Source organism: Lissotriton helveticus, chromosome 6 (assembly GCF_964261635.1).
Source record: "Lissotriton helveticus chromosome 6, aLisHel1.1, whole genome shotgun sequence".
In the NCBI taxonomy this organism is placed as follows: Eukaryota; Metazoa; Chordata; class Amphibia; order Caudata; family Salamandridae; genus Lissotriton; species Lissotriton helveticus.
The window spans coordinates 1,792,243,331-1,792,270,367 of NC_136067.1; the positions used below are offsets into that span (position 1 = coordinate 1,792,243,331).

The following is a 27,037-nucleotide window of genomic DNA, read 5'->3' on the forward strand; positions in this document are numbered from 1 at the left end:
TTTAGAACATCATGGTGTGGTTCAATGTTGTTTCTTCTTTGAAATCAGTAATTTACTGAGTAGCAAACACGGCGTGTGCTCCTGAGTACAGAGACTGTGGTGGTCACAGTCGCTGATGGGGCTTGTAATGGGGTTCAATAAAGAGAGGTTCAGCGCACTTATTCCTTTCGAGCGGACAGCTGCCTTCAACACCATTGACCATAGGCTCCTGATCTACCGCCTGGATATACTCATTTAAGTTTACGGTGATCCACATAAACAAAACCGTAACAGGGGCAGTAATCCTAACTCCAAATAATGATAGACTATTTTGGTCTACAATGACTCCTTCGGAAGAGTTATCACTGCAGTAATATCAGTGTTACCATACCGGAATGAGCATTAGCAGTTGAGATAAAACAATGGATACCAAGACGGAGAGAAGGACCTATTAGTCTAACGAAGAACTAAAGATAACATTCTCCTGAAACACTATGTTGGGCTTCATTGCCCCATACTCGTAGGCCTGCCATACTCCCTACTTTTAAGAGTGACATTAACAGACCCAAATGCTTAATCTCAGTACCTTTACCTCTTACAGTGCTCACATATGTTTCTTTAATTAATGATTTGAAAAGTAAGTGTGCTTATAGTAAACTGCTTTCAAAAGCACAATTTGACCAGTCTAGGTGCATCAACCTAATTGTGTGACAGACTTAGACTTGTTAAAGCTAGCATTTGATGAATCTAGTGTTTGGTGAAATTGGATGGAGCAATGCTATGTTTCCCACAATTTCATGGGTGTTATATGTATTTTAAGGCATCTTCTATATCTTGGTGTTTGTAGTTTGCTTGTAGGGGCAAGTGGAGGGGTGTTGTCACTTTCAGGGCATGTAGTTGTTAGGGATTTCGCCCTATTTAAGTACAAAAAGAATGTACTTAAGTATGACATTTGCCACGCTTTATTATAAATAAGGTTATTTTCCTTAACGTAAATATACGCGTTGAATGTGAAAATTTCAAGTAGCTATCACACATGAGGAGCACGGCATTCCTATCAAGTATCTCTAGACAACTGTACTAACTTAAACATTGCTCTGTGTAGGTACTACTTGCTGAACTTCACTGAATAACTAACTCAGCTAGAAGGAGATTTCCCCAGGAACACGTTTTCTGTAAAAGGGGGAACCAGGGCAAAAACCTGGGAGCATACTGGACTCTAGCTATGCGAGTTACCAGAGAATGGTTGCTGTCTCTCACCTTGGTCAGAAACCCCTTGGCCGTGGGTTTGATTTCAGGCTGTGTGAAGAGCGCGCTGGCGGCTTGCACCCGGAGAACATTCTGGAGAACTCTGATCCACTCCTCCAGGATATTAGGGGAATCGGCGCTCAGATAATATGTCCTCTTCTCTGTAATTAACTGAAACATGAAAAAGTAATAGTGAATTAATGATTTGCATTCTTTAAGTTTTTTTCGCCGGTATCCCTTCTTCATAATCCCATAGGGATAATGATAGCAGTGCCTGTTTTTAGTTATCACTGATGAAGACCTATTGTGTACAATGCCGAGCCTATTTCTTATCATTCGTTGTCTTTCTTGTCAAACCCATTCAATTACTTTCCTTCCTCTTATTGAGTTTGTCCTTCCAAAATTTGCCATTATATTGATTGGATGACTTGCATCCTTCCCTGGGAGCTACTTTTAGTTACTTTTTGTTTCGGCACTCCATGGAAGTGCATGTGTTTTCTTGCTCTCTCCTGTGAATTTTTCTGTTACTTCTCCAGGCCCACCCAAACCCGTCCCTCCACTACTCCTCCATTGCATCCTTGCCCTCCCTATATTCCTGTCCCCATTTTTTCTTATTTGGAGATCAAGATACCTGCATTTTGCCACCTAACTGCTCTTTACACTACTATGTATTTTTACACACTTTTTTCCAATTTACCTCTCCAAGATGGGCGTCTGCCATCCTAGAACGGTAAGTTAAAAGGAAAAAAATAGCAGTCACAGTCAATACGAGCATGTGTGGTGGCTTGTGCATGCATGTACGTCATTCCGCTGGAGCTGGCCAAACTCAAAATTAAAAAAGAATTGTAGCTGTATCCCCATGACTCATACGTGTGCATACTAGGGGAGCACTGATGCATACATATCTTCATGCTGTGCAGGCAATATGGCTTTTTTTTTATTTGCTTCTGTTGTTTAACATCAGCAACAACCATGTTTTCAGGTCTCGCGCCTAGCGATACACTGCGCAGCAGTGTTCGCGCAGCAAGAGTCCTTTTGGCCGGGTTTTGCAAATAAACCTGAAAAATGCACACGCTTGTGCGTGTGATTATCCATTTGCGGCCTACTATTGGCCTTTCCCTGCGTGTATTTTTGTAAAATAGACACCAATAGGCCAGAAGAGGGAGCATAGCTCCGCCCCTGGCATATTGGTGTCTATTACATGCATTTCCTTCCATATGGTTTCAATTATCGTGCCCAGACACGGGCGCAATAATTGAAAGCATATGGGTGCGTGCGCCCCATTTGTTTTTTTTGCCTGCCCAGACAGCCGCAGCTTCAGCGCCTTATGGCGCCCCCCAGGGCAGCAGCTTCTCCCATCGCGCCTTCCTGTTTAGCCTGCTGGCCGGGTCCTGGCACCTGCCCCGGAGGCTCCGGATGAGCTGAGCCCAGGGCCCAGGGAGCTGTGCGGGGGCGGAGCGCCGCCTCCGCCGGCCGTAGCCCATGGAGCTGATCTTGCTGGCGGGTGCAGTGCCGTCCTTGTTTAAAGGTAGGGCGGGTGCCACATGGTGTGAATAACATATTGCCGTGTAAATGTGGGCTGCGTATGTGTGAGTCTGTCACCACGGCCAGGGGGGCCCTACACATAACACTATGGGACCCTCTTTCTGCAACAACAGGAACATTCAAGTTAAGTTCGAATCGAGAGAGCCCTGCAGTGTTGATAGTATCAGGTGATTGTGAAATATGTGATCACACTTCCGCTTCCGCTAGCCGTTTGTGAACTGTGTCGCATCTAGCATGTTCGAAGTATAGAAAGTCAGTTGAGCTGTCCTCCAAAGTAAAAATCCTTTTTGGACTACTACTCCTCTATTGCCATATGAGGTAAAATGTGTAGAACGCCTCAATGTCCCATAACAAGCCCCAAGGTAAAAAGCTTGCCACGAGCGCCTTCTTTGGCATCTCTACTTTAGCAGTAACCTTGGAAAGCAGCACAAAAAACGCTATAGAGGTTCGCTCCAATCATGACTCGTGTTTTAAGCAGAATATGAGGCGCTGCCCTGCACAGACGTTGTCATGACACCGAGTCCTTGCCTCCATCTTTAGGAGAAGTCAGTAAGGAGGAGGGGAGGGGGGCTATGCGTATGCCTACACTTCAAAATTCTGCTTACACGAGGAAGCGATGCACTCACGTTGCCTTGGTGATCAGACTCATGTAGCGGAACTAATGCACGTGCACAATTTAGGAATTGTATTAAAGGGAAAAAAATAAACCAGATGGAGGCACCTGTAGGGCGGCTGCTGGGGCTTAATGAGTGAGGAGCTGGCAGCCAGGACATGGGTAGCAATTCCAGTCAGTCCCGCTAGGCCGCCCACGGACCGCAACTCGTGCGCCCAGGATCCAACAAGGCCCGGACTCGCCCGTTCCCAAACTCAGCGAGCAACGCCAAAGAGGAGCAACTTCTGTACCGTGAGTAGGGGTCCTGAGGTCCAAATGTGGATATCGCAGGCTCACCTTTTCCTTGAGGGGGCGCACTCTCCTCCTTGGCGGTGTGAGATTTCACTTGTCTCTTTGTGCAGGTAGGGCCGGGGAGGGAAGGGCAGTCGCTGGTGGGAGAGCGCTGAGTCACTCTCTGCCTCCTGAGCACACAATGAGGCTGTCGGTGTGGAGACAGGCAGGCTGCTGCAAGGAGAGGGTCCGGACCCTGCCCTTCCTTCTCCCCTCCTCCTTCACCTTCCTCCTTCAACCAGAGCTGGTGAGCGGTGTCTCCCCCTCCACTTGCTCTCTCTCACCAGTCTCCTGCTGTGCCCTCCTATTCCATCGCCGCAAGCCTCCTCATCAGTTTCCTGGTATGCCCTCCACTACCTCACCAGCCTCTGTAACTCCCTCCCTTCTCACCAGCCCCTTGTGCCCTCCACTTCCTTGCGCTCTCTCACCAGCCTGAGAACGTGCCCTTCCTCTTCTCTCCAATCCCCTCCTTCCCCTTGATCTCCCTCTCCAGCCTCGTGGGCAATGTGCACCCCCCCTGTGTTCTGCTGCTCTTCCTTACCAGCCTCCTGCTCCTATGTCGCCCCCACAGGTCATCCTCTGCCCTCCTGTGCTGCCCCTCACCAGCTTCCCCCTAGCGCACTCTCTTCATGCCCTGTATGACCCCTCCCTCATATGCCCCCTTCTTCCCTCAGCAGCAGCCCTGTGTGCCCCCTCTGCCCTCCCTCACCTGCATCTTCATGTACTCTTTACCGTGGGGTTTAGCCATATGCCCTCTTCTCCCTTTATGGGGGGCACTCAATATTATTTTGCGCCCCAGTTGCTTTGCACCTCCTCCCCCCGCTGCTTTTCCATACCAGCCTCCTCACGTACTCTCCCGTCTTCCCTTGCACTCCCTCACCAACTCACTCCTGTACCTTTCTCTTCTCGCTCTCCCTCCAAGCCTTCTCGTATGCCCCCTCCTGCTGCTGTTTCACGCAGCTCTCCTCACGTATTTTCCTCCTGCCCTCCCTCTCCAGCTCACTTCTGTACCTTTATCTTCCTGCCCTCCCTCAGAGACACCTCGTTTGCCCACTCCCCGTTGGTCTTACCCAACAGCCTCCTCTGCCCTCCCTTGCTCTCTCTCACCAGCCTCCCGCTCTACCTTTATCTCGCCTCCACTCCCTACTCGTTTGCTGACTACCCCTGCTACCCCCTCACGATTCCTCTTCTGCAGTCTCACGCTGTGGCACTCCCTCACTAGCTCACTTTAGTTTCCTGTTCTCCCTCAGAGCCTCCTCTCCACCTCCTCCCCTACTGCTCTTCCACACCAGCCCCTCGCGGCTCCTCTTCTGCACTCTCGCGCTGTGGCAGTCTCTCACTAGCTCACTCCTGTAGCTTTAGTTTCCTGCTCTCCCTCAGAGCCTCCTCTCCACCCCTCAGAGCCTCCTTTCCACCGCCTCCCTTCCACCCCCTCCCCTGCTGCTCTTCCACACCAGCCCCTCGCAGCTCCTCTTCTGCACAACACTGTGACAGTCCCTCACTAGCTCACTCGTGTAGCTTTAATTTCCTGCTCTTCCTCCAAGCCTCCTCTCTACCCCCTCAGAACCTCATCTCCACCCTTCCCCTGCTGCTCTTCCACACCAGCCTCTCGTGGCTCCCTTCTGCACTCTCGCGCTGTGGCAGTCCCTCACTAGCTCACTCCTGTAGCTTTAGTTTCCTGCTCTCCCTCAGACCCTCCTCTCCACCCCCTCCCCTGCTGCTGTTTCACACCAGCCTGTCGCGGCTCCCTTCTGCACTCTCACACTGTGGCAGTCCCTCACTAGCTCACTCCTGTAGCTTTAGTTAGTTTGTAAATGACAATGCCTTTTATTCATTTGCATCAATGCGTAAACAAGCACTTTGTACTTATAGTCCATGCTTATGAGAAGCAAGGCTGGCAGTCTCTTTTACTGCCAACCTTGCTCATCGTAAGCAAGGACTATATGTTCAAAGTGCGTGTTCATGCACTGATTGCAGGTTTTAAAAACAAATGAATAAAAGGCTTTGTCATTTACAATGCCAATAGCTCAAACTTTAATAATGCGAGACCTATTGCATTGTAAATGCTTGTTTCCTTTTTGCCAGTGCTGTTCGGCATTAGCAAAATCACTGGCAAAGCCAAAAGGGAGTCTAACTTCTGTCAAAGGCGAGACCAAGGGCCTTTGCCAGTGTTGGTAACACAACATGAGTGTATATAGGAAGAAAGTATGCACATCTTTTAATTCGATTTCAGTTGTTACTTCATAACCACAAAATTTGAGTTGTAGGACGAAATATAGAGTATGGAATATCGTGCTATCTTAATGCTGTAGGCAAGACTTTGAGGACGAAAAGATCGACACAGTGCACAGAGGGATGTATCGATTTATTATTCCTAACTCCACATCTATGTACTTTGTAGATATACAGATTCAAGTTAGTTACCTGGAGTTAGGTACCAAAAATCTATAATACTTACCTGTCGATGTTTTGGCATTAATATTAGGAAGGCATGATATTTTCCACACTCCAAATTCCGCACCCACTCCCATCAATTATCATTTGTGTTTAAAGAATGTATTTAAACACATGTGATGTAACCTGTGCTGTTACTAAGCATCCACTCCATAATTCCCAGTTTCCTGCTGCTCAGCCAGTGTGAGTGTGATGTATTAGAATGTTGATGAGGTTCTGATTGGTATGAATGTCATTTGGAGAGAGTGGGCTGAGCAGCAAGGATGCTGCTCCTGGTGGGGCAATTGATATATCCTTTAACCTGTAATTCAGATATGACTTCTACAATAAAGCTAGATCTTATAATCTACATGACTTGGCTATGTGATCTTTTGATTTACAACCGTGGGGATGGGATCCAAACGGGAAATATCCTTTAACCCACATTTTTTACTCCGCATGTTCTAACCTCACATTTTTTCCTCCGCAAAAACGTTTACAACGCAGGGCTTTACACTACAAACTGTTACAATGCATTCCCCGAAGAAACGCCCCCTGGAGTTAGAATAGTAATTGTGTTGTAATGGGGAATGCGTTGTAACAGAATGCTTTGTAAAGCCCTGCGTTGTAAAAGATTTTGCAGAGTAAAAACTGCGGGGTAAAAGCATGCGGGGTAAATGCATGCAGAGTAACGCCATACAACCGATCCAAACTCATGCGTCCAAATCACAATGGATTAGGTTCCCACAGTGAATATAACATTTGTAGTCATACCATAAACAACTTCTATACTTATCCTCATTCACTTATTTAGAGCTATTATTCAGCTCGACGGAGGCGGAGGCAGCTGAATGGTACATTCCGTCAGTTTGAGGAACAAAACGGTGATGGGCAAAACTAAGAGTTGAGTTCCTTACACATTAAGTTTCAGCAATGGGTAAGCGTGTCCTTTACAACTAGGAGCATTACAGGGAAGAACACCTTAGTGTCTGTGTGCCTGTGCCTGTCCTTGTGATTTAAGACTACAGGTGATAGACACATCCTTTAAAAATAGAAGGCATACATAAGCGGCAGTAATCCCCCATCCGGTGTTGAAGGATTTAAAACCTCTGATTGGCCATTCCACTTTGCACCTGAAGTATATGTCTGAGTGTATTTTGATTATTATTTTGAATTTGCTGCCTGCATATTTTTTATTAATTTCATGTAAAATTTGCAGCCTGACTATATTTTCAATGCCATTCTGAATTTTTTTCTACGTCACGCTTAATTTGCTGCCTGAGTGTATTTTTCAGTGCCATTTTCAATGCCAATGCTGTGCTAGAAGTTTAAAGATGGTGTTGTGCTTAAGGTCTGGAATTGCCTTGCCTTGTAGCCTGCATATGTTAATGCCTTGCAGCCTTGCATACGCTATGCAGTAAAAGGTGGGTGTTGTATGTAGTTTGCCACATTGAGAGTATTATTTATTTATTTATTTATTTAGTGTGTTTTATATAGCGCACAGCTACCCCAACGGGGTGTCCCGGCGCTTCTGCAGGTGTGCTGTCTCAAACATCAGTGGTTCTTAACAAAAGAGGAAGGTCTTCAGCGCTTTCCGGAAGGGCATCTCTTCCTGAATCATCCGGAGGGACAGTGGAAGTTTATTCCATTGAGGGGAGGCGCATACCTGGAACGTTTTTCCTCCTGAGCGCGCCTTTCTGAAGCTCGGGGTGGCAATTAGATTTTTTGAGTTGGACCGGAGGTGTCTGCCATTGCTATAGGGACGGAGACAAGAAGAGAGGTAGGCGGAGCCTTTCCCCTTAATAGCTCGATGAGCCTGGGTAAGGGCCTTGAACTCAGCCCTTTTTTGGATGGGGAGCCAGTGGAGTCTACGACGGTGGGGAGAAATGTGGTCTCGGAGAGAGACGCCACAGACCAGTCGAACTGCCGCATTCTGGACTGTCTGCAGTCGGTGACACAATCCGGAGGCAACCCCTAAGTACAGGCCATTAGCATAGTCCAGGTGTGGTGTTATCAATGCCTGCACTATGGTTTTCCTGATGTTGCTTGGAAGGAAGTTAATGAATTTCTTTATCATCCGGATTTTTGAAAAACAAGCGGCTGACGCAGTCTGCACTTGATTGTGGAATGAAAGGTGGGAGTCCCATCTCACCCCCAGGTTTTTCACTGATTCCTTAGGGGAGGGGGGAGGGCTCAGATGGAGGGGCCACCAGAGGTTAGAGTCTAGCGGGGAGGGTTGGTGGAAGAAAAGGACCTCTGTTTTCCCTGCATTTAGGCGCAGGAAGTTATCGTCCATCCAACGGGCGATATTTCTTAGGCAGTTTTTAGTGGGTCGAATGTGGAGTGAGTGGGGGTGTCGTAAGAAAATAAAAGCTGAATATCGTCAGCGTAAGAGGTGGCCTTTATTCCTGACTGGGATATCAATTCAGCAAGAGGGGAAAAATAAACATTAAATAATAAGGGACTCAGTGAGGAACCTTGAGGGACTTCCCACTTGAGCGGGCGACTATCAGAGGTATAGGGGGGGTAAAAACCGCCTGTGTCCGGTTAGAAAGGAAGTAGGACAACCAGTCCAGTGCCTTGCCCTGGATACCTTTAGACCGGAGCCGATCAAGCAGGACTGGGTGAGAGATGGTGTTGAATGCTGCCGACAAATCCAGCAGCACCAACACCACCCTTGATCCCCCGTCCAGCCTCCATCGCACAGAGTCAGCCATCTCAATCATGGCGGACTCTGTGCTGTGGCCCAGTCTGAACCCATGTTGAGAGTCATGGAAAAGATCATGGGTTTCAAGGAAACATGCTAACTGCTGCTGTACCAGCTTTTCAAGGACTTTAGCCGGGGCAGGCAGTAGGGAGATGGGTCTGTAATTTGTTGGTTCCTCCGGGTCTGCGTTGGCCTTTTTTAAAATAGGGACCAACTTAGCATGTTTCCAAGCGTCAGGATAGGTGCCAGTCTTTAAAGAAACGTTCCAGATACCGTTGAGAGTGGGATTGAGGAGCGGAGCCAAAGCTTTATACTGCTTGGCCGGCCAAGGGTCGTCTGGGGAACCGGATCTGCATTTCAGAAATTCTGTCAAGGAGCGATCAAGGGTGATCTCTGCAAAATCAGAGAATACCAGATGGGGATCAGATGGGATAGCAAGATTGTCAGTGGTGCCTGAATGATTCTTATTGGGGAAAGTGTTATAAATAGAGGCAATTTTCTCTTCAAAATAATCGGAAAGCCGGGTGCAGAGGGATTGGGATACCGGAGATTGGCGTTTGAGGGCCATGGGATCAGTAAAGGCTCTTACCGTACTAAAGATTTCTCTTGTAGAGCCTTGTGCTTTATTTATTTTGTCCTCCAAGTAATTTCTTTTGTGCACAATTATTTTCTTCTGGTAGTTTTTTAAGGCTTGTTTATATTTGTTTTTGCTATCTGGGTCGTACAAAAGTCTCCATTGGCGCTCCAACTGTTTGCAGGTGGATTTAATCTGACGTAGTTCATCAGAGTTCCAAGGTGCTGAGGGGGCTGCTTGGAAGGTTTTTATAGGTTTGTGTAGTAATTGAGTCCACTCTAGTAGGTATTTCTCAAGTAGATTTATTGAGATTTATTGAGTAGTTAGATTATGACAAGTACAAGCTCAATAGGAGACCCCACCAGGAGCTTCTTTCTAGGTGCTCAGCCCATCCAACTGTCACTACCTAGGCAGAACACCAACATTCTGACAGCTGCTCCAATGAACATTCCATTGGTGGTAGAAAAGCATCACATTGAGAATAGCAGGATACTACATATCCCCTTTTCTTATACAGAAAACAAAAGCTAAAAACAGCATATAAGAACCAGATTTTAAAAGCAAGTAAAGTAAGTAAAAGCAGGAAGGAATTAGCGAAAAGAGAACACCCGCAAAGTAAAGCAGCAAGAGAAATAAGGAAACTCACCACAGCAAAATAAGTCAAGATTATGAATAGAAGAATGGAACCAAAGATATAGACCATCCCCTCATCTTGCACAACAGCAGAAAAGAATAGAAGGACGCACAAAGACATCTCCAAAACACACCTACTGGCCAGAACAGGAATGAATGAAGACTGAAAATTGGAAACTACAGAACACAGAAACGTAGAAAAGGAAGAATAAAAGAGAAAAGAAGATGAGGAACAATTAGGGAGAAACCTCATCAAAACACCATTAACTTTAAACAAAATACAATTCAGTAATGCAAAGGTAATAGTGCGAGAAGATTTTTCAAAATACAATGAAAACAGAACATATTTAGCTATAGATGTATGAAAGCACTAAGATATAAATAAAACATAAGCTAAATATGAAAATAAGACAAATCTCTTAAAAAAAACGTTGTGCACCATTTTAGAAACAGAACTTACTGGCGTTGTAAGTATTAAGACAAAACTGTGTGGAAAAACTACATGGTGCACATTGTAAAATGCTAATTAACTAGCAAGTATGAGTAAAACTCATGATAAGAGATATAAAAGACTTTAAACTTTTCAAAATTCCTTCAAATTGGATTGAAAAGACATAGTATGGGTGGGAACCCATGTTACACAAAGGGAATTGCACCCTAATACAATTCCTAAAAAGGAATTGAAATACAAAATTAAGTATGAGTAGGAACTCATTACGATAATGTCAAGGGACAGTATCCCAAGCATAACTCCTCGGAAGGAATTTATGTGGGGTCTATGTGTAGACAACTATTGTGGTGCTGTTAGAAACTAAAAGGACTATAATCCTTAGCAAAACACAGATAAACAAAGATTGATGAGATCTGTGTATAGACACTAGATGTGCACAATTATAATCTAAAGGGAGTATAATCTTATGCGAAATACAGACAACAAAACTAGTGAGGTCTGTGTATGAATAACTGACGTGCACTATTGTAAACTAAAATCCTATGCAACACAGAAACAACATTTTAGTGAGGTCTGTGTGTGCAAATGGAACCTAAAGGGACATACAGGGACCCTTAGTATATAAGAACAACTTGCCCTCTCAAAATGACATGTAAAACAATGTGTACTATGAAAGAACACTACAAGGACAAATATATCTTCATGAGAGTAAGTACATAGAAACAAAGTTTTACCACTCTATAATACAATATATTATGCTGAACCTAACTTACCAAAGTGGTATTAAACATAAACCTAGTAGGTATAGATGGCATTAAACATGAACTTAGTAGGTATAGAATTGCCAATAATTAAGTTGTTGTATGTGACATTTAGGAATAAATCTTATTCAATTTGGCAATAGGTCACTAGATGGCAGTACAATACTAAATAGAGGGATAAAAACAATAGCCAAAATAGATGCACGAAGGAACTGTGACTCTTTTTCATCAACTCGAAAATAATAGATGAGTCACTGAAAGTTTATTTTTCATTTCCTTGAACGGAGAAAAAATAAAAGACTCCAGCATTTAAGAATGATGAACACAGTACCTTATTCGGACGGCAAAATGATTTCAGGTTGACATTATCAAGATGAGGGATGTTAAGGTCCCGAACATAACACTGCTGAGATGTCTTGTACTCTTGTGATGATGAGCCGTCGAGAACAAAACTTTATTGATTGCTAAACATATGCCTAAAGAACACCGTGGTAGAACAATAAATCTTCACAGTGTTTCCCCGTGCTTGCTAACAAAATATATTTAAATGATGAAGAGAATACTCCTCTGTAGAGAGCCACCCGGCCTCTCACATACATTGTTACCACACACACACACGCACGCCTTCACCCTCGGGACGGGCACGCCCCGAGGTATATATAAAAAGCGCGGAAGACCGCTCGGGGTCTTTCCGGCATACCCTACTATCACTGTGTGTGTGTCTTATTATTTGATCAGCGCTGCGCGCGAGGCCCTGACCTCGCCCACCACACTGGCGACGAGGCCGGTTCTACTCCCACGTGTGCCTGGCCGCCCCGCCGGAGCTGTCCGCTCCTCACCTTCTTCTCTGCTGCCGGCCGCCCCTGCTCAGCTGCTTTCCCAGGCCGCGGAGCTCGTCCGCCGGCCTGCTGTGCCTGCTCGAAGTCGGCTCCCCGCCCACGCGCCTCCCTGGTGGGATCGCGTTCAGCTGGCGGGAGCCGCCTGGTGAGTGCCTCGCCCCGCGGCCTTTGCCCGGCCCCCGCGCTGCTCCTGCTGCCATCTGCGGGCCTGCCCCGCTCTGCATCCAGCGCGAGTGCGCTTCCATTGCGTGCTGCCCCGGAGGGGGAGGGGTGAACAGGGGAGACGCTGCACGTCAGTCCCGAGGCAGGAACACGTGGTGCCTCCAACGCGTGTCTGGCCCTGCTGCATCCTGCCGTGTCCTGCGCGCCTGGGTTCTCACTGGGAGCAGATGGGGGATGTGATCGTCTGCTGCAGCGCGAAGGAAGGAAAATGACAATAAAAGGCGAAGGGCACCTACAATAACTTCACGGTGGGCCCTTACACTCAGTTCACTGGAGTCAACATTGCCATCAAGCATTGGCAAGTGCAACTGACAGGAATCAACAGTGCCATCAAGCATTGGCGAGTGCAACTGACAGGGATCAACAGTGCCATCAAGCATTGGCGAGTGCAACTGTTCGATCATTTACTCACCTTTTCTATCTCCAGTCCACGCCACGCGGCCCGCGCAAGTGGGGTGTGATCCAAGGGAAGGGTCGCCATCATGAACGACGCCGCCACAGGGGGTGCGCCCACGTGGACGGCCGCACATACCGCTACGCCACGCCCACCTCCACGGCGCGGAGCTAACACGCACATAGTCAGCCATGCCCACACTGGAGTGGCCCCGCTTCCGCCATTTAGCGAGACTGCGGACCCAGCAACTGCGGCGCCGAGATGGAAGGCGTGGCTGGGGCGTTTGAACCTCTACTTTCGAGGCACCAGAGAGACAGACAGCACAGTGAAAAGATCACTCTTGATCCTGTATGGAGGCCCAGAAATCTATGACCTCTTCGAGTCTCTCCCGAACACCGGTGAAGACGACGACTATGACGCGGCGGTGGCCGCGCTGAATACCCACTTTGACCCCCAGGTCAACACCGACTATGAGAAGTTCAAGTTTAAGCGGGCGTGGCAGACTGAGGCCGAATCTGTGGACATGTATTACGCGAGGCTGCGCCGGCTGGCCAGCAGCTGCCCGTTCACGGAACCACGTGAGGAAATCAGGGACCAGATCATCGTAGGGTGCAAATCAAAACTTCTACGGAAGCTCATCCTCAGACAACCGGGCATCACGTTGGATGCCATTCTCGTCCTCGCCCGCTCCCATGAACTGTCGGACTCCAGAGCGGACGAAATGGAGCTGGCACTTCGGTCCCCCATAGCCCCGCAAACCGCGCCCAAAATGGCGCCCATCAAGGAGGAAACCGTCGACGCGATACAGAGGAGACCAGCGGGCGGCAAAGCTCGACAGTGGCAGGCCCGGGACGCTCAGTGCGCCTACTGTGGGGGAGACCATGCGGCGACCGCCGTGTGCAACGCGAAAGGAAAGACGTGCTCGAAGTGCGGCAGACTCAACCATTTTGCTGCGGTATGCCAAGGAGGACGATACAGGCCCAGCGCCCAAAGGGCGCGAGGCGGATATGGATCTCGGTCGATGACATCCAGGGTGAGACAGCTGTCGCTGGAACAAGAACACCCACCGCCCGACACAAAGGCCCAAGAACGGAAACCGTACTATGAGGACGAGGAAGACGATGAGGTATATGTGGTATCCTATGTCAGCAGGATATCCACCCGGAAGAGGCCACCACCCATGTGCACGATCTCTGTGGAAGGCTCGGAGATCAGGGCGCTGATCGACACCGGAGCCTCCGTGAATGTCATGGACTCTGACCAGTATGAACAGATGTCGCCAAAACCCACACTAGCCCCGATGAACGCTCGGATCTACACATATGGAGGCACCGAACCCATGCCGCTACGCGGCGTTATCAGCACCACCATTCGTAATGGGGAATACACAACCGAGGCCCGGTTCCATGTAACTGAAGGGAAGAAAGGGACATTACTCAGCTGCAACACAGCGGAGGACCTCGGGTTGGTCTTCTTCGCCAACCAAGTACACCAATCACACGCTGACTCCATACTAGGAGACTTCCCTGCGCTATTCAGCGGCCTCGGAAAGCTCAAAGATAAGAAAATCAAACTACACATAGACACCACCATCCGTCCCGTCGCTTTGCGTCACAGAAGAGTGCCGTTTAACCTCCGCGCTCAGGTCGAAGAGGAGCTAAAGAAGCTCGAAGACCTCGATGTCATCGAGAAAGTGTCGGGACCGACTCCGTGGGTGTCTCCCCTGGTGGTTGCCCCGAAGCCCAAGCAGCCGGGTGCCATCAGGCTGTGCGTCGACATGAGGCTGCCAAACACTGCCGTGAAAAGGGAGCGCCACATCACGCCCACCATGGACGACATCGTCGCCGACCTCAACGGGGCGAAGTGGTTCTCTAAACTCGATCTCAACGCGGGTTACCACCAGTTGGAACTTGACCAGAACAGCCGATACATCACGACTTTTTCCACACATGTCGGGCTCCGGAGATACAAGAGGTTAAGTTTTGGAGTGTCATCGGCGGCTGAAGTGTTTCAGAATGCAATAAAGGAAGTTCTGTCCGGGCTGAGTGGGGTCATCAACCTGAGCGACGACATTCTGATCTACTCGAACACGCTGGAGGAACACCATGCACATCTGAGGGCCACCTTACAGAGGTTGCAGGAACATGGACTAACCCTCCACAGGGAAAAGTGTTCGTTCTACCAAGAAGCGGTGGACTCCTTTGGTTACCGATTCACACGCGAAGGACTTCGAGTTGACCCAAAGAAGGCGGAAGCCATCCAGAATGCCAGCACGCCCAGAAACCCCACCGAGGTGAGAAGCTTCCTCGGGATGGCGACGTACTGTGGCCGATTTATACCTAACTTGGCCGACTTGGCCGAGCCCCTCCGCGCACTCACTAGACAGGACCATGAATGGGAATGGACTGGCGCGGCAAACCAAGCCTTCCAGGAAATCAAGGCGAACCTTCTGGACAAGGCCACGATGGCTTACTTCCAGCCGCGCAGGAAGACCGAATTGGTCGTGGGCGCCAGCCCCGTAGGTCTCGGCGCCGTTCTACTGCAGGAATATGGCCAGAACGATTGGAAACCTGTCGCCTATGCGAGCAAGGCTCTCACGGACACTGAAACGCGATATGCTCAAATCGAGCGAGAGGCGCTAGCCATCAAGTGGGCCTGCCAACATTTCCACTTGTATCTCTGTGGCCAACCCTTCACCATCGTGACCGACCACAAGCCACTCCTGCCCCTGTTCGCCGGGTCCTCCAGGCTTGCCCCACCGCGGATTGAACGATGGGCTGTACAGCTACAAGGCTATAATTTCACCCTGGTCTTCCGGCCCGGCGCCCACAATCCAGCGGACTATCTGTCCAGGCATCCGGATGTCACCAGAAAAGCAATCACGCTGGCGGATAGCCCGTTGGTGGAAGAATTCGTCCACATGGTGTCCGTCGCTGCCTGCCCGGAGACCCTCACCCTGCAGGAGATGGGAAGAGCCACCGCTGATGATGAGACGCTGACCCGCGTCAAGACTGCCCTGGACACTGGAAGCTGGACGAGGTTTCTGGAAGGAGCTCAAGGACTTCGTCCGGAGATTAGTCATGCCCGACGACAGCTGTGGCAGATCCGCCATGAATTAAGCGTCGGTGACGAAGGCGTTATACTGAGAGGGCACCTAATTGTGGTACCGGCGAGCCTCCAACAACAGACCCTCGTGATTGCTCACACGGGCCACCAAGGAACCGCCAAAACAAAAGCCAGACTACGCAGCAAAGTATGGTTCCCGGCCATGGATCGCATGGTGGATGAGATGGTGCGCTCGTGCCACGCCTGCACCATCACGGGGTCAGATCCGGCCCCAGCCCCAGTCATCACAGAAGAAGCGGCGACAGCGCCCTGGACCCAACTGAGCATAGACTTTGGGAGTTTTCCCGGATGGCCGACACACGCTGGTCGTCGTGGATTCCTTTTCAAAATTCCCCGTCGTGGAGCTGCTCTCCTCCACAGCATTTGGACCGGTCAAGAAAGCGTTGGACCACGTCTTTGCCACTATGGGACTTCCGGAGGAGGTGAAGTCGGACAACGGACCACCTTTTCAAGGACGAGAGTTCCAAACTTACCTGGAGAGCCTAGGGATAAAACACCGCAAGATCACACCGTTGTGGCCGCAAGCAAACGGCGAAGTGGAGAGGCTCATGCGGACTCTCAACAGGGCGCTCCGCATCGCCATCAACGATGGCAGAGATCCGGAAGCCGCGTTAGATCAATTCCTGAGTGCATACCGACAGACCCCGCATAGCACCACTCACTGCGCACCGGCGCATGTCCTGTTCAAAAGAGCACCAAGAGGCAACATCCCTGCGTCCTCTACATGGACCCCGGAAGAGAGGGATGGTGATGCCATCCAGGCAAGGAGAACAATCACGAACCAGAAAGCAAGCGAAAAAAGACATGCCAGAAACCCAGGGTTGCAAGAAGGAGACGTCGTTGTAGTACAAGATCGGCACCCTGGGTGGAAATTCAGGACCCCGTTCGAACCAGAGAGATGGGTCGTGGAGAGGATTCATGGAACAATGGTGACGGCCCGCCTCGGCCACCAGACTGTCACACGGAATGTATCTTGTTTCAAACGAATAGGAGTGCCGGATGGCACTCCCCAGGAAGCCGATGAAACCATCGATGTCGGCGCAGATGGTCCGGATGATGGAAGACCAGGGGCCCAAAACTCCGTGCCCCTCTCGAGCTGCGACCAGCCAGGAGAAGACAGACGTCACCTTGGTGTACCCCGAAGTGAAACAACTGGGGGCATGTCTTCTTCCCGAGATGAAACAACAGCCCCGGCCGGGGCTGCTGAGTCTCCTGCCCGGACCAACCACAGATATCATCTGCGGCCCAATCCTGGGCCAAGCCAAAGACTTCGAGACTTTATATGCACCTCCCCTTAGCCATTACGTGGGGATAGTTATATGTGAACTAAATTGAAGGAGGGATGTAGAGAGCCACCCGGCCTCTCACATACATTGTTACCACACACACACACGCACGCCTTCACCCTCGGGACGGGCACGCCCCGAGGTATATATAAAAAGCGCGGAAGACCGCTCGGGGTCTTTCCGGCATACCCTACTATCACTGTGTGTGTGTCTTATTATTTGATCAGCGCTGCGCGCGAGGCCCTGACCTCGCCCACCACATCCTCCACCTCCGGTGTTTCCAAAACATTCTCAGTGTCTTTAGAAAATGTTGTTTTGACGTGGAAGTCATAGTTGTGGAAAACATCACAGGAATGTTTGGACAAAATTGTATAATCAAAAATGGAGGCACGTACAGTGACGCATAACCGGATGGTTCACGGCGTTTTCTTACATTTAGAATATCGGAAGAATCAGCAGGGAAAACAGCACAGGACGTCACAGGAGCCTCGCCAAGGACAACAGGTGAGTGCGCACGCAGTAGAAAGCATGCGCTGCATTTTAAAATGGAAAGACAGTTGAACTTCCGATGTAGGGGCAAAATTGTTGATTAAAATTAAATTGTACTTACAAAATTTCGCCGAGTCTTCCTGAAGTCAAAAGCAAGCAATAGATTAACATGTGTGAGGGTCCCTACTGTGAAGATATGTATAGCGCTGTCTCTCACACAAAGTCGGGTAAACACAAACTTTCCCAATAAAGTATAGTTCAATGTACCAGGTCGCAGGTACGGGCATGTAGGCAGGTGCTGACAAGAAAATCCATAACACACTCCTTCACCAGGCAGTATGTAAAATTGTGAATCCAGACTCTTCGGAAATTATGTGAACTCAGTCCTGCAAACTCTCTTGAAGTAAAAACATTGCACCAGAGCCCCAAAGACTTAACAGTTGTCAGGTTGAGGGCTGAAATAATCATCCAGCACAGTATAAAGGCAGCCAGATAGATAGGCAGGTTGGCACTGATGCAGCAGACTTTCAACGATGCAGGGCTTCAGATATGGGTGTTAGAAGGCCTGACAAAAATAAAGGCTTGCTCACCAGACTTTCCAGACGCTTAAACAACTGGCAAACTGCTGTGGGCGACCGGTGGCAGGTCACTGGTGGGGTCACTATGCCAGTTGGGGTGCCTTGATTAAATTTCAGAAAATCTTGTGTCATTAACTGGCTTGTAGTCCTTGTAGAGGTGACAGAAGTAGGTTCTTTCAGTATCGTCGCCAAAATAATGTAGTAATTGAGTCCACTCTAGTAGGTATTTCTCAAGTAGATTTATTGAGATTTATTGAGTAGTTAGATTATGACAAGTACAAGCTCAATAGGAGACCCCACCAGGAGCTTCTTTCTAGGTGCTCAGCCCATCCAACTGTCACTACCTAGGCAGAACACCAACATTCTGACAGCTGCTCCAATGAACATTCCATTGGTGGTAGAAAGGCATCACATTGAGAATAGCAGGATACTACAGTTTGATAGGGGCAATACAGTCAATAGCGGTAGATATCCAACTATTAAAATTGGAGAGCCTAGTGTCTAGGTCGGGGCCTTCCATAGGGGCGGAAGCAGAGAGTTGGGTAGTGATCTTGTCCAGGGAGATCTTACTCCAGTTTCGGCAAACCGTCTTGGCCGGAAGTATAGATCTGTTCTGATGATGGAGGGAAATAATACAGGGGATGAAAAAATGGTCGGACCAGATTACTGGGTAGGGTTCACTGGTGAGGGTATCGGGGATGTTGGAACAAATAAGATCAAGTGTATGTCCGGTCCTGTGAGTAGGGAGAGAAACCAGTTGGGTTAAACCACCATCATTTAAGGTGGCTAAAAAGTTGGTTCATCAACAACAAAAGGTACCAGAGGGTCTCGAGGAGTGTGCCCACATGAAACAGAAAGCCAACCTTTCCCGGTGAACCACAGTGATACAGCACAGAAGATTCTCAACAGGATGAGGAGAATACCCATCAGTCACCATGTGGATCCGCCCTTCATCATTTGGGATTTTATCCGTACCACCCGTCTGAGGAGCTCGGTGCCACTCTGAGAGGTCAACCCGGTGGTAAGGGGGTTCCTCAAAGGAGAATGGCAGTGACAGTGTGGTAGACCACTTGATATTGGTAAGTGGCCCTGGGTGTGGGACTGGGGTGTGCAGTGCTGAAAAAAGTGATAACGTGAAAGAAACCCAAATAGTGTATGTTTAAAATTGGTTTGAATAGGCACTTGAAAAAAGTTTATTCCGTGTCTGCCTAACATACCAAAGTATAAAAACAAATATAACCTAAGGCCTTCTCATAAGGTAGACTGCTCTAGGTTAAAGTAGGTCAACTAGTTTCTGCAATATTGGGACTATAGTTCCCTTGCATTCTTCAGGACCAATCTAAATAAAAACTACTGCACCAAGTGAATTAAAAATAATGAGTGAAAAATGACACCAGGGTAACAGTGCAAGTGCTGATAAGTCACCTGAACGCTCCAGGTGCCTTTACAGTCTGTGTTAATCACTGAGGAGAGAAAAGGTGGGTTAGGTATGGTTAACAGTATTCAGTGGGCTGACCAGAAAGTCCAATTTATGTGGATCAAGCTTTGCATCACATTAACTGTGTTGACATATAGGCAATAAATACTCATATGGCCAGAATTAGAATATTCGGAGAGACAATTTCATAAGCCGAATATATCGTCGTCCTTACCTAGATCTGTAAGGATGACCAGCCTCACCCCACCTGGCAGTGGCTCAGGGGAAAGATGAAGCACCGCTCTATAAAACATGCAAGAAACACGTAAAAAACACAACACACACACCAGGAGTAAAGCACTTCCTCTGAACGATTGCCGACAAGCAGTGGTATCTGTATCTCTACTTCAAGGATCTTTATAGTATCCAACACTCGCGGGGCCAGGGCTGTGTCTAGAGGCTGCTGTCGTTATTTAGAAAAACGCGGCTCTGCGCGTTTAAGGGCAGCGAGCGCGAGGTCTATACTCAGTTTCAGAGGTAGGTAAAATAAAATCAAGGGAAGAACGCGGGAAAGCGCGTGGAACAGCGACATGCTTCGCCTACCTCTCCGTCGGTACTCCGTGCCGGCGTCCTGGCCGACTGGGGAGGTGACGAGAGGCGGGGTAGCAAAAGTATATAAGCCGCGCTCCTATCGGTCGCCGGGTCACATGGGTTGACTAGCGGACCTATGAGCATCTAGCAGAGTTTAGACGAGCCCTCTCATCTCATTGGCTGAAGCAGCCTGAATTGAAAGCGTACATTTGCCAAACCTGCATAAAATAGTCATGGTGACGCGGGTCCGTACCCGTTGTAAACACAGCACGGACAGGATCCCGCAAGCAGGGTGAACTCCGAAACGTCATAGCGATCTTTCAAAAGAAGACGAATGAATTAGATTTCAATGACTGTCGCCTCCTAAGGCGGCCAAAGAGGAAATAGACACGATGGTTACTGTGGTTAGTGTTAACCGAAAGTGCGTCAAAGAGATCTTTCAAGAAGACGAATGAATTAGTTTTTAATGACTGTCGCCTCCTAAGGCTTCCAAAGAGGAAATAGACACGAAGGTCACTGTGGTTAATATTAACCGAAAATGCGTCTAGTGAGGCATAATAGAAACATAACGCTACTGTTTTAGGTGGAATAACCTAGACACAGTGATCCATATATATTGCTAGGATCAGTATGATCTGGTCCTGTTTATAGGGACTGCATCCCACGTGGGGTCACGTGGCGATCAGGATGGACAAAATCAGCCACGGGCTGTGGCTCGGCCATTGTGGCTACATTTAAAAGGGACGGAAGAATTCTCATACGTCATTACCAGCCAACAATGCAGGTTGAAACAATGGGGCCCTGCACTATTTTTCTGGGCAGAGTCATAAGGAGGACCAGGGGATGTCATCGTTCAGACCCCCTCTGTGTGTCTTCAATCTCAGCACCCACCTTTGCTCTTTTTTCAGGAGGTACCTTGTTACATCAGCTGTGTGTTTCGGAATAAATGGTTGCTCCAAAATAGTCCATTGGAAATCCGTGGCTGAGTGCTTAGCTTCTAGAAAGTGAGCAGTTAACTTAGTGGCTTGTCTGGCACACCTGATGGTGCTTTTGTGTTCAGATATGCGTATGCGGACCTTACGGGTAGTCATGCCCACATACCTGTAGCCACATGGACAAGTAATCAAGTAGATCACATGATCACTGCTGCAACTCGTGAATTTGATTTGTTTCCACGGTCTGGCTGTGCCAATGTCTATCTCCTGTGACTTACTAGTTTGTGCACAAGCCTGGCAATTCCCGCAGGGATGATGTCCCTGGACGGGTGGAAGGTTCCAAAGTGACCCAAAGTGACCTCCTGAAAAAAGAGCAAAGGTGGGTGCTGAGATTGAAGACACACAGAGGGGGTCTGAACGATGACATCCCCTGGTCCTCCTTATGACTCTGCCCAGAAAAATAGTGCACGGCCCCATTGTTTCAACCTGCATTGTTGGCTGGTAATGACGTATGAGAATTCTTCCGTCCCTTTTAAATGTAGCCACAATGGCCGAGCCACAGCCCGTGGCTGATTTTGTCCATCCTGATCGCCACGTGACCCCACGTGGGATGCAGTCCCTATAAACAGGACCAGATCATACTGATCCTAGCAATATATATGGATCACTGTGTCTAGGTTATTCCACCTAAAACAGTAGCGTTATGTTTCTATTATGCCTCACTAGACGCATTTTCGGTTAATATTAACCACAGTGACCTTCGTGTCTATTTCCTCTTTGGAAGCCTTAGGAGGCGACAGTCATTAAAAACTAATTCATTCGTCTTCTTGAAAGATCTCTTTGACGCACTTTCGGTTAACACTAACCACAGTAACCATCGTGTCTATTTCCTCTTTGGCCGCCTTAGGAGGCGACAGTCATTGAAATCTAATTCATTCGTCTTCTTTTGAAAGATCGCTATGACGTTTCGGAGTTCACCCTGCTTGCGGGATCCTGTCCGTGCTGTGTTTACAACGGGTACGGACCCGCGTCACCATGACTACTTTATGCAGGTTTGGCAAATGTACGCTTTCAATTCAGGCTGCTTCAGCCAATGAGATGAGAGGGCTCGTCTAAACTCTGCTAGATGCTCATAGGTCCGCTAGTCAACCCATGTGACCCGGCGACCGATAGGAGCGCGGCTTATATACTTTTGCTACCCCGCCTCTCGTCACCTCCCCAGTCGGCCAGGACGCCGGCACGGAGTACCGACGGAGAGGTAGGCGAAGCATGTCGCTGTTCCACGCGCTTTCCCGCGTTCTTCCCTTGATTTTATTTTACCTACCTCTGAAACTGAGCATAGACCTCGCGCTCGCTGCCCTTAAACGCGCAGAGCCGCGTTTTTCTAAATAACGACAGCAGCCTCTAGACACAGCCCTGGCCCCGCGAGTGTTGGATACTATAAAGATCCTTGAAGTAGAGATACAGATACCACTGCTTGTCGGCAATCGTTCAGAGGAAGTGCTTTACTCCTGGTGTGTGTGTTGTGTTTTTTACGTGTTTCTTGCATGTTTTATAGAGCGGTGCTTCATCTTTCCCCTGAGCCACTGCCAGGTGGGGTGAGGCTGGTCATCCTTACAGATCTAGGTAAGGACGACGATATATTCGGCTTATGAAATTGTCTCTCCGAATATTCTAATTCTGGCCATATGAGTATTTATTGCCTATATGTCAACACAGTTAATGTGATGCAAAGCTTGATCCACATAAATTGGACTTTCTGGTCAGCCCACTGAATACTGTTAACCATACCTAACCCACCTTTTCTCTCCTCAGTGATTAACACAGACTGTAAAGGCACCGGGAGCGTTCAGGTGACTTATCAGCACTTGCACTGTTACCCTGGTGTCATTTTTCACTCATTATTTTTAATTCACTTGGTGCAGTAGTTTTTATTTAGATTGGTCCTGAAGAATGCAAGGGAACTATAGTCCCAATATTGCAGAAACTAGTTGACCTACTTTAACCTAGAGCAGTCTACCTTATGAGAAGGCCTTAGGTTATATTTGTTTTTATACTTTGGTATGTTAGGCAGACACGGAATAAACTTTTTTCAAGTGCCTATTCAAACCAATTTTAAACATACACTATTTGGGTTTCTTTCACGTTATCACTTTTTTCAGCACTGCACACCCCAGTCCCACACCCAGGGCCACTTACCAATATCAAGTGGTCTACCACACTGTCACTGCCATTCTCCTTTGAGGAACCCCCTTACCACCGGGTTGACCTCTCAGAGTGGCACCGAGCTCCTCAGACGGGTGGTACGGATAAAATCCCAAATGATGAAGGGCGGATCCACATGGTGACTGATGGGTATTCTCCTCATCCTGTTGAGAATCTTCTGTGCTGTATCACTGTGGTTCACCGGGAAAGGTTGGCTTTCTGTTTCATGTGGGCACACTCCTCGAGACCCTCTGGTACCTTTTGTTGTTGATATGCCTGTTGGGGATTGTACCCAGAGCAAGGTCTGTAAACTTCCCCTAGGTCCCCCCCTACCGTAGTGTTTTGTTTGGCTAAAAAGTTGGAACTGATCGGATCCGAGGCCTCCTCTGTGTGGATATTAAAGTCACCAAGTAAGGTGAAATTGGCATAACGAGAGCTTGCTTGGAGCACAAAGTCCAGGAGAACTGGGAGGAAAGAAGGCTTGGATTTAGGGGGACGGTATACTAGCAGACCGGAATAGGTAACGTTAGGGGCCAATTTAATGCAGAATGGAAGGGCTTCTATAGATTCAATTGGAATGTAGGGAAAGGAAGAGATAGTCCACTGTGTCCTATAAATGATGGCTACCCCTGCGCCATGGCTATGGCTCTGCCTTTTGGCACAGAGGATGTTATAGGCTGGGGGAATGGCCAGACACAAGGCAGGGTTGGATTCCTCTCCGAGCCAGGTTTCCGTCAAGAAGAGAAGATCCCATTTATTGTCCCATCAAAGTCTGGGCAATGTCAAGAGAATGTTTGACCAGAGAGCGGCAGTTAATCAATCCTGCTTTTAGCCTGTGGTTTCTGTAAGCTGAAGCGGGTTGGACGGGTGCTTTAAGGAGGGGGCAATGAGTGTCTGGCTTTCCTATATCTTTTCCCGAAGAGCATGGAAGACTCGGGTAGGGAGATGTAATTAAGTCTAGTTGTGGTGAGTCCTCAAGGGTGCAGCGGCTCGGTTGTAATTTGAGCAGCGTCTCCTTACTGTATATGATATTAGTTGAGGGTCCGCTGTGGGTCCTACCAGAGTTTCTGGCCACAGCCGCGGCATAGTCGCGGACGGGCGCAGACGGGCAGGACTCTGGCACGACTCCGGCGCGGTTCCGGCGCATCCGCCATGCGCGTCCGCTGCGCGGAGGCATGACTGTTCCTTTTTATGCAGCAACTAGACCGCGTCAGAGTAGGGGGGTAATGTGTGCATGTACCGCTGGTCCTACAGGTGTGCGGCATGTGTCGTGCATTATAGGATAAGTGTGTGGGTTGCAACCTAGTGTTGCGAAGTGTCTTTCCTAAAGGGTTAAGAGAAGTGTGGGGGTTTTGTGTTGCACCCTAGTGTTACAAGTGTTCTTCCTAAGAGGTTAAAGATAAGTGTAGGGGCAGTGTCTTGTGGCCCTAAGATTACTAGTGTTCTTCCTAAGGGGTTAACATGTACCTTAGTGATGCGAAGTGTCCTTTCTAAGGGGTTGAGGAGGAGTGTAGGGGTCATGTGTTCCACCCTAATGTTCTAGTGTGCTGCAGTACACGGTGAGTGTGTGCGTTGCACCCTAATGTTCTAGTGTGTTGCAGTATAGGGTGAGTGTGAGGGTTGTACCCTAGTGATGAGAGTGTCCATCTTAAGAATTAACTGAGTATAGCATGGGGTGTTATTAGTTCCCTAAGTCCTGCAGAGGATTTACCTGTGTTGACTGTTTATAAGTCGAATATCCATAGGACTGATTGATCGCTTACTTCCTTCTTTTGTCCTTCTGTAATTGATTATTTATGAGTACTGATTCATTGTTTATTTCCATCTTACATCTGTTGGTCCTTTCAATTGTTTCTCTAATGGGAGATGTGATATAACCTGTGTTGCTGCTATACTCCATAGTTCCCAGTTCCCGGCTGCTCAGCCATTGTGAGTGGAATGTAATGGAATGGTGATGAGTGCCTGGTTGGTATGAATGTCAGCAAGGATGCTGCTCCTGGTGGGGCTATTGATGAAACCTCTAACTAAGATATTGGAAATCTTCACCCACAGGTTTACTATCTTTCATGGGTGCAGATTACTGACTTTCAAGCATTGACAACACTCCAGAAGAATCTGTGGAAAGCTGGGCCTGCAACAAGTTGTTATACATACTCTGAGAAAACATTTGTCTTTCACGTGAGAGGATAATCATCAGTGTATTTTCACAAGCAAAAAAAGTTCAGGTGCAGTTAAAAAAAATACTTTTTAGGTTGAGCATTCGAGACCTCTTGTATATACTTTAGTATATACTTTAGTATATACTAATATGTGTATGTACTTTGTGGGCTCTGGAGATCAACCCTAGGACTTGTCTGCTTCCGCCTAGGGACTTTTTTCCCTGTTCAACTGCCTCTTTTTAACTGTCTTGATGGGAAACGACCAGCAGAGGTCAGTAAAATACCAGAATTGCTTTCTGCTGAGGGACTTTATTTTTTAAATTTTCGTGACAACTGCCTCTATTTAACTTTCTTGATAGAAAACGACCAGCAGAGGTCAGTAAAATACCAGAATCACTTTAGCATTGTCTAGATTTTTCTGTTCAACTGCCTCTATTTAACTGTCTTGATGGGAAATGACCAGCAGAGGTCAGTAAAACACCAGATTTGCTTTCTGCTGATGGACTTTCTTTTTTTAATTTTTCTGGCAACTACCTATATTTAAATTTCTTGATAGAAAACGACCAGCAGAGGTCAGTAAAATACCAGAATCACTTAAGCAGTCTCTAGATTCCAGTCCATAGAAATTGTCTTCCATGAGCACCCACAGACAATAATATTTTTACAAATCTTTTATTTTTTAGTGATATGACCACAGAAGGCCCTGATTTTAGACGAAAAATAGAGCTTTGGACAATACCATTTCCCTCTGAAAGGCAATATTTCTCTCCATGTGTTCCCATACCTGCTGTGTCACGCAGTTTCGTGCTTACTTTCCCTCCATGTTAAAGTACAGTAGATGTTTCAGCACCCGAGCTAATGTGCTGCACAGCTAAATACATATAAGGTCCCAAAGGCGAGACCGATTGCATTGCAAATGCTTGTTAATTTTCCCAAAGCAAAAACTACTTCACCTACACCTGCTCCATTTTCTTGTGGTGTTCCTTTCTCTTTCTCATCCTGGACATGGATTTACTCCTGAATTTGACAGATGTAAAACACCATAAATTTTTGGGGTGTGAAATGGTCGGAAAACAGGTTTATGTGAATTACTACAAATATGTAAGTTAGTGGGTATTCAGAAACTTCCAGTGCAAGTTCATCCTCCAATACATCAACCCCACAAGAGGAAAGTTACTTATATGGAAGCCTCTTTATGAATACCTTCTTTTGAGTGTGCAAAGTCAACTTTTGTGGATTAGAAAAGTGATTTTGCACCAGTAAAAATGCTATTTCCACATGTACATTCAACTTACCTGCAAGAATAGTTTTGTGAATCAGGCCAGTTATCTTTGGTAGAACACATTATTCAACCATTTGTAATCAGCATATCAATTTATACTTATCATCTCTACTGGAGGGGGAATTGCGATTCTCCTATTAACATGACCAGAGAATCTGGATTTCATTAAAGACATGGAGGCTGACATTATGCATTATCCTTTAATAGCAACTCACAGCAGCCGCACTACATCATAAAGGA

General features: G+C 47.8%; 1 protein-coding gene across 1 annotated transcript in view; it reads right to left on the reverse strand.

Annotated features, from left to right (window-relative positions):
• PLEKHH2 (pleckstrin homology, MyTH4 and FERM domain containing H2) overlaps positions 1-27,037 on the reverse strand; it is a 666,795-nt gene that overhangs the window by 190,342 nt on the left and 449,416 nt on the right. The window contains exon 14 of the mRNA XM_078649687.1: positions 1,240-1,398. Coding sequence (XP_078505813.1) covers positions 1,240-1,398 — 159 coding nt within the window. The remainder of the gene's footprint in view (positions 1-1,239; positions 1,399-27,037) is intronic.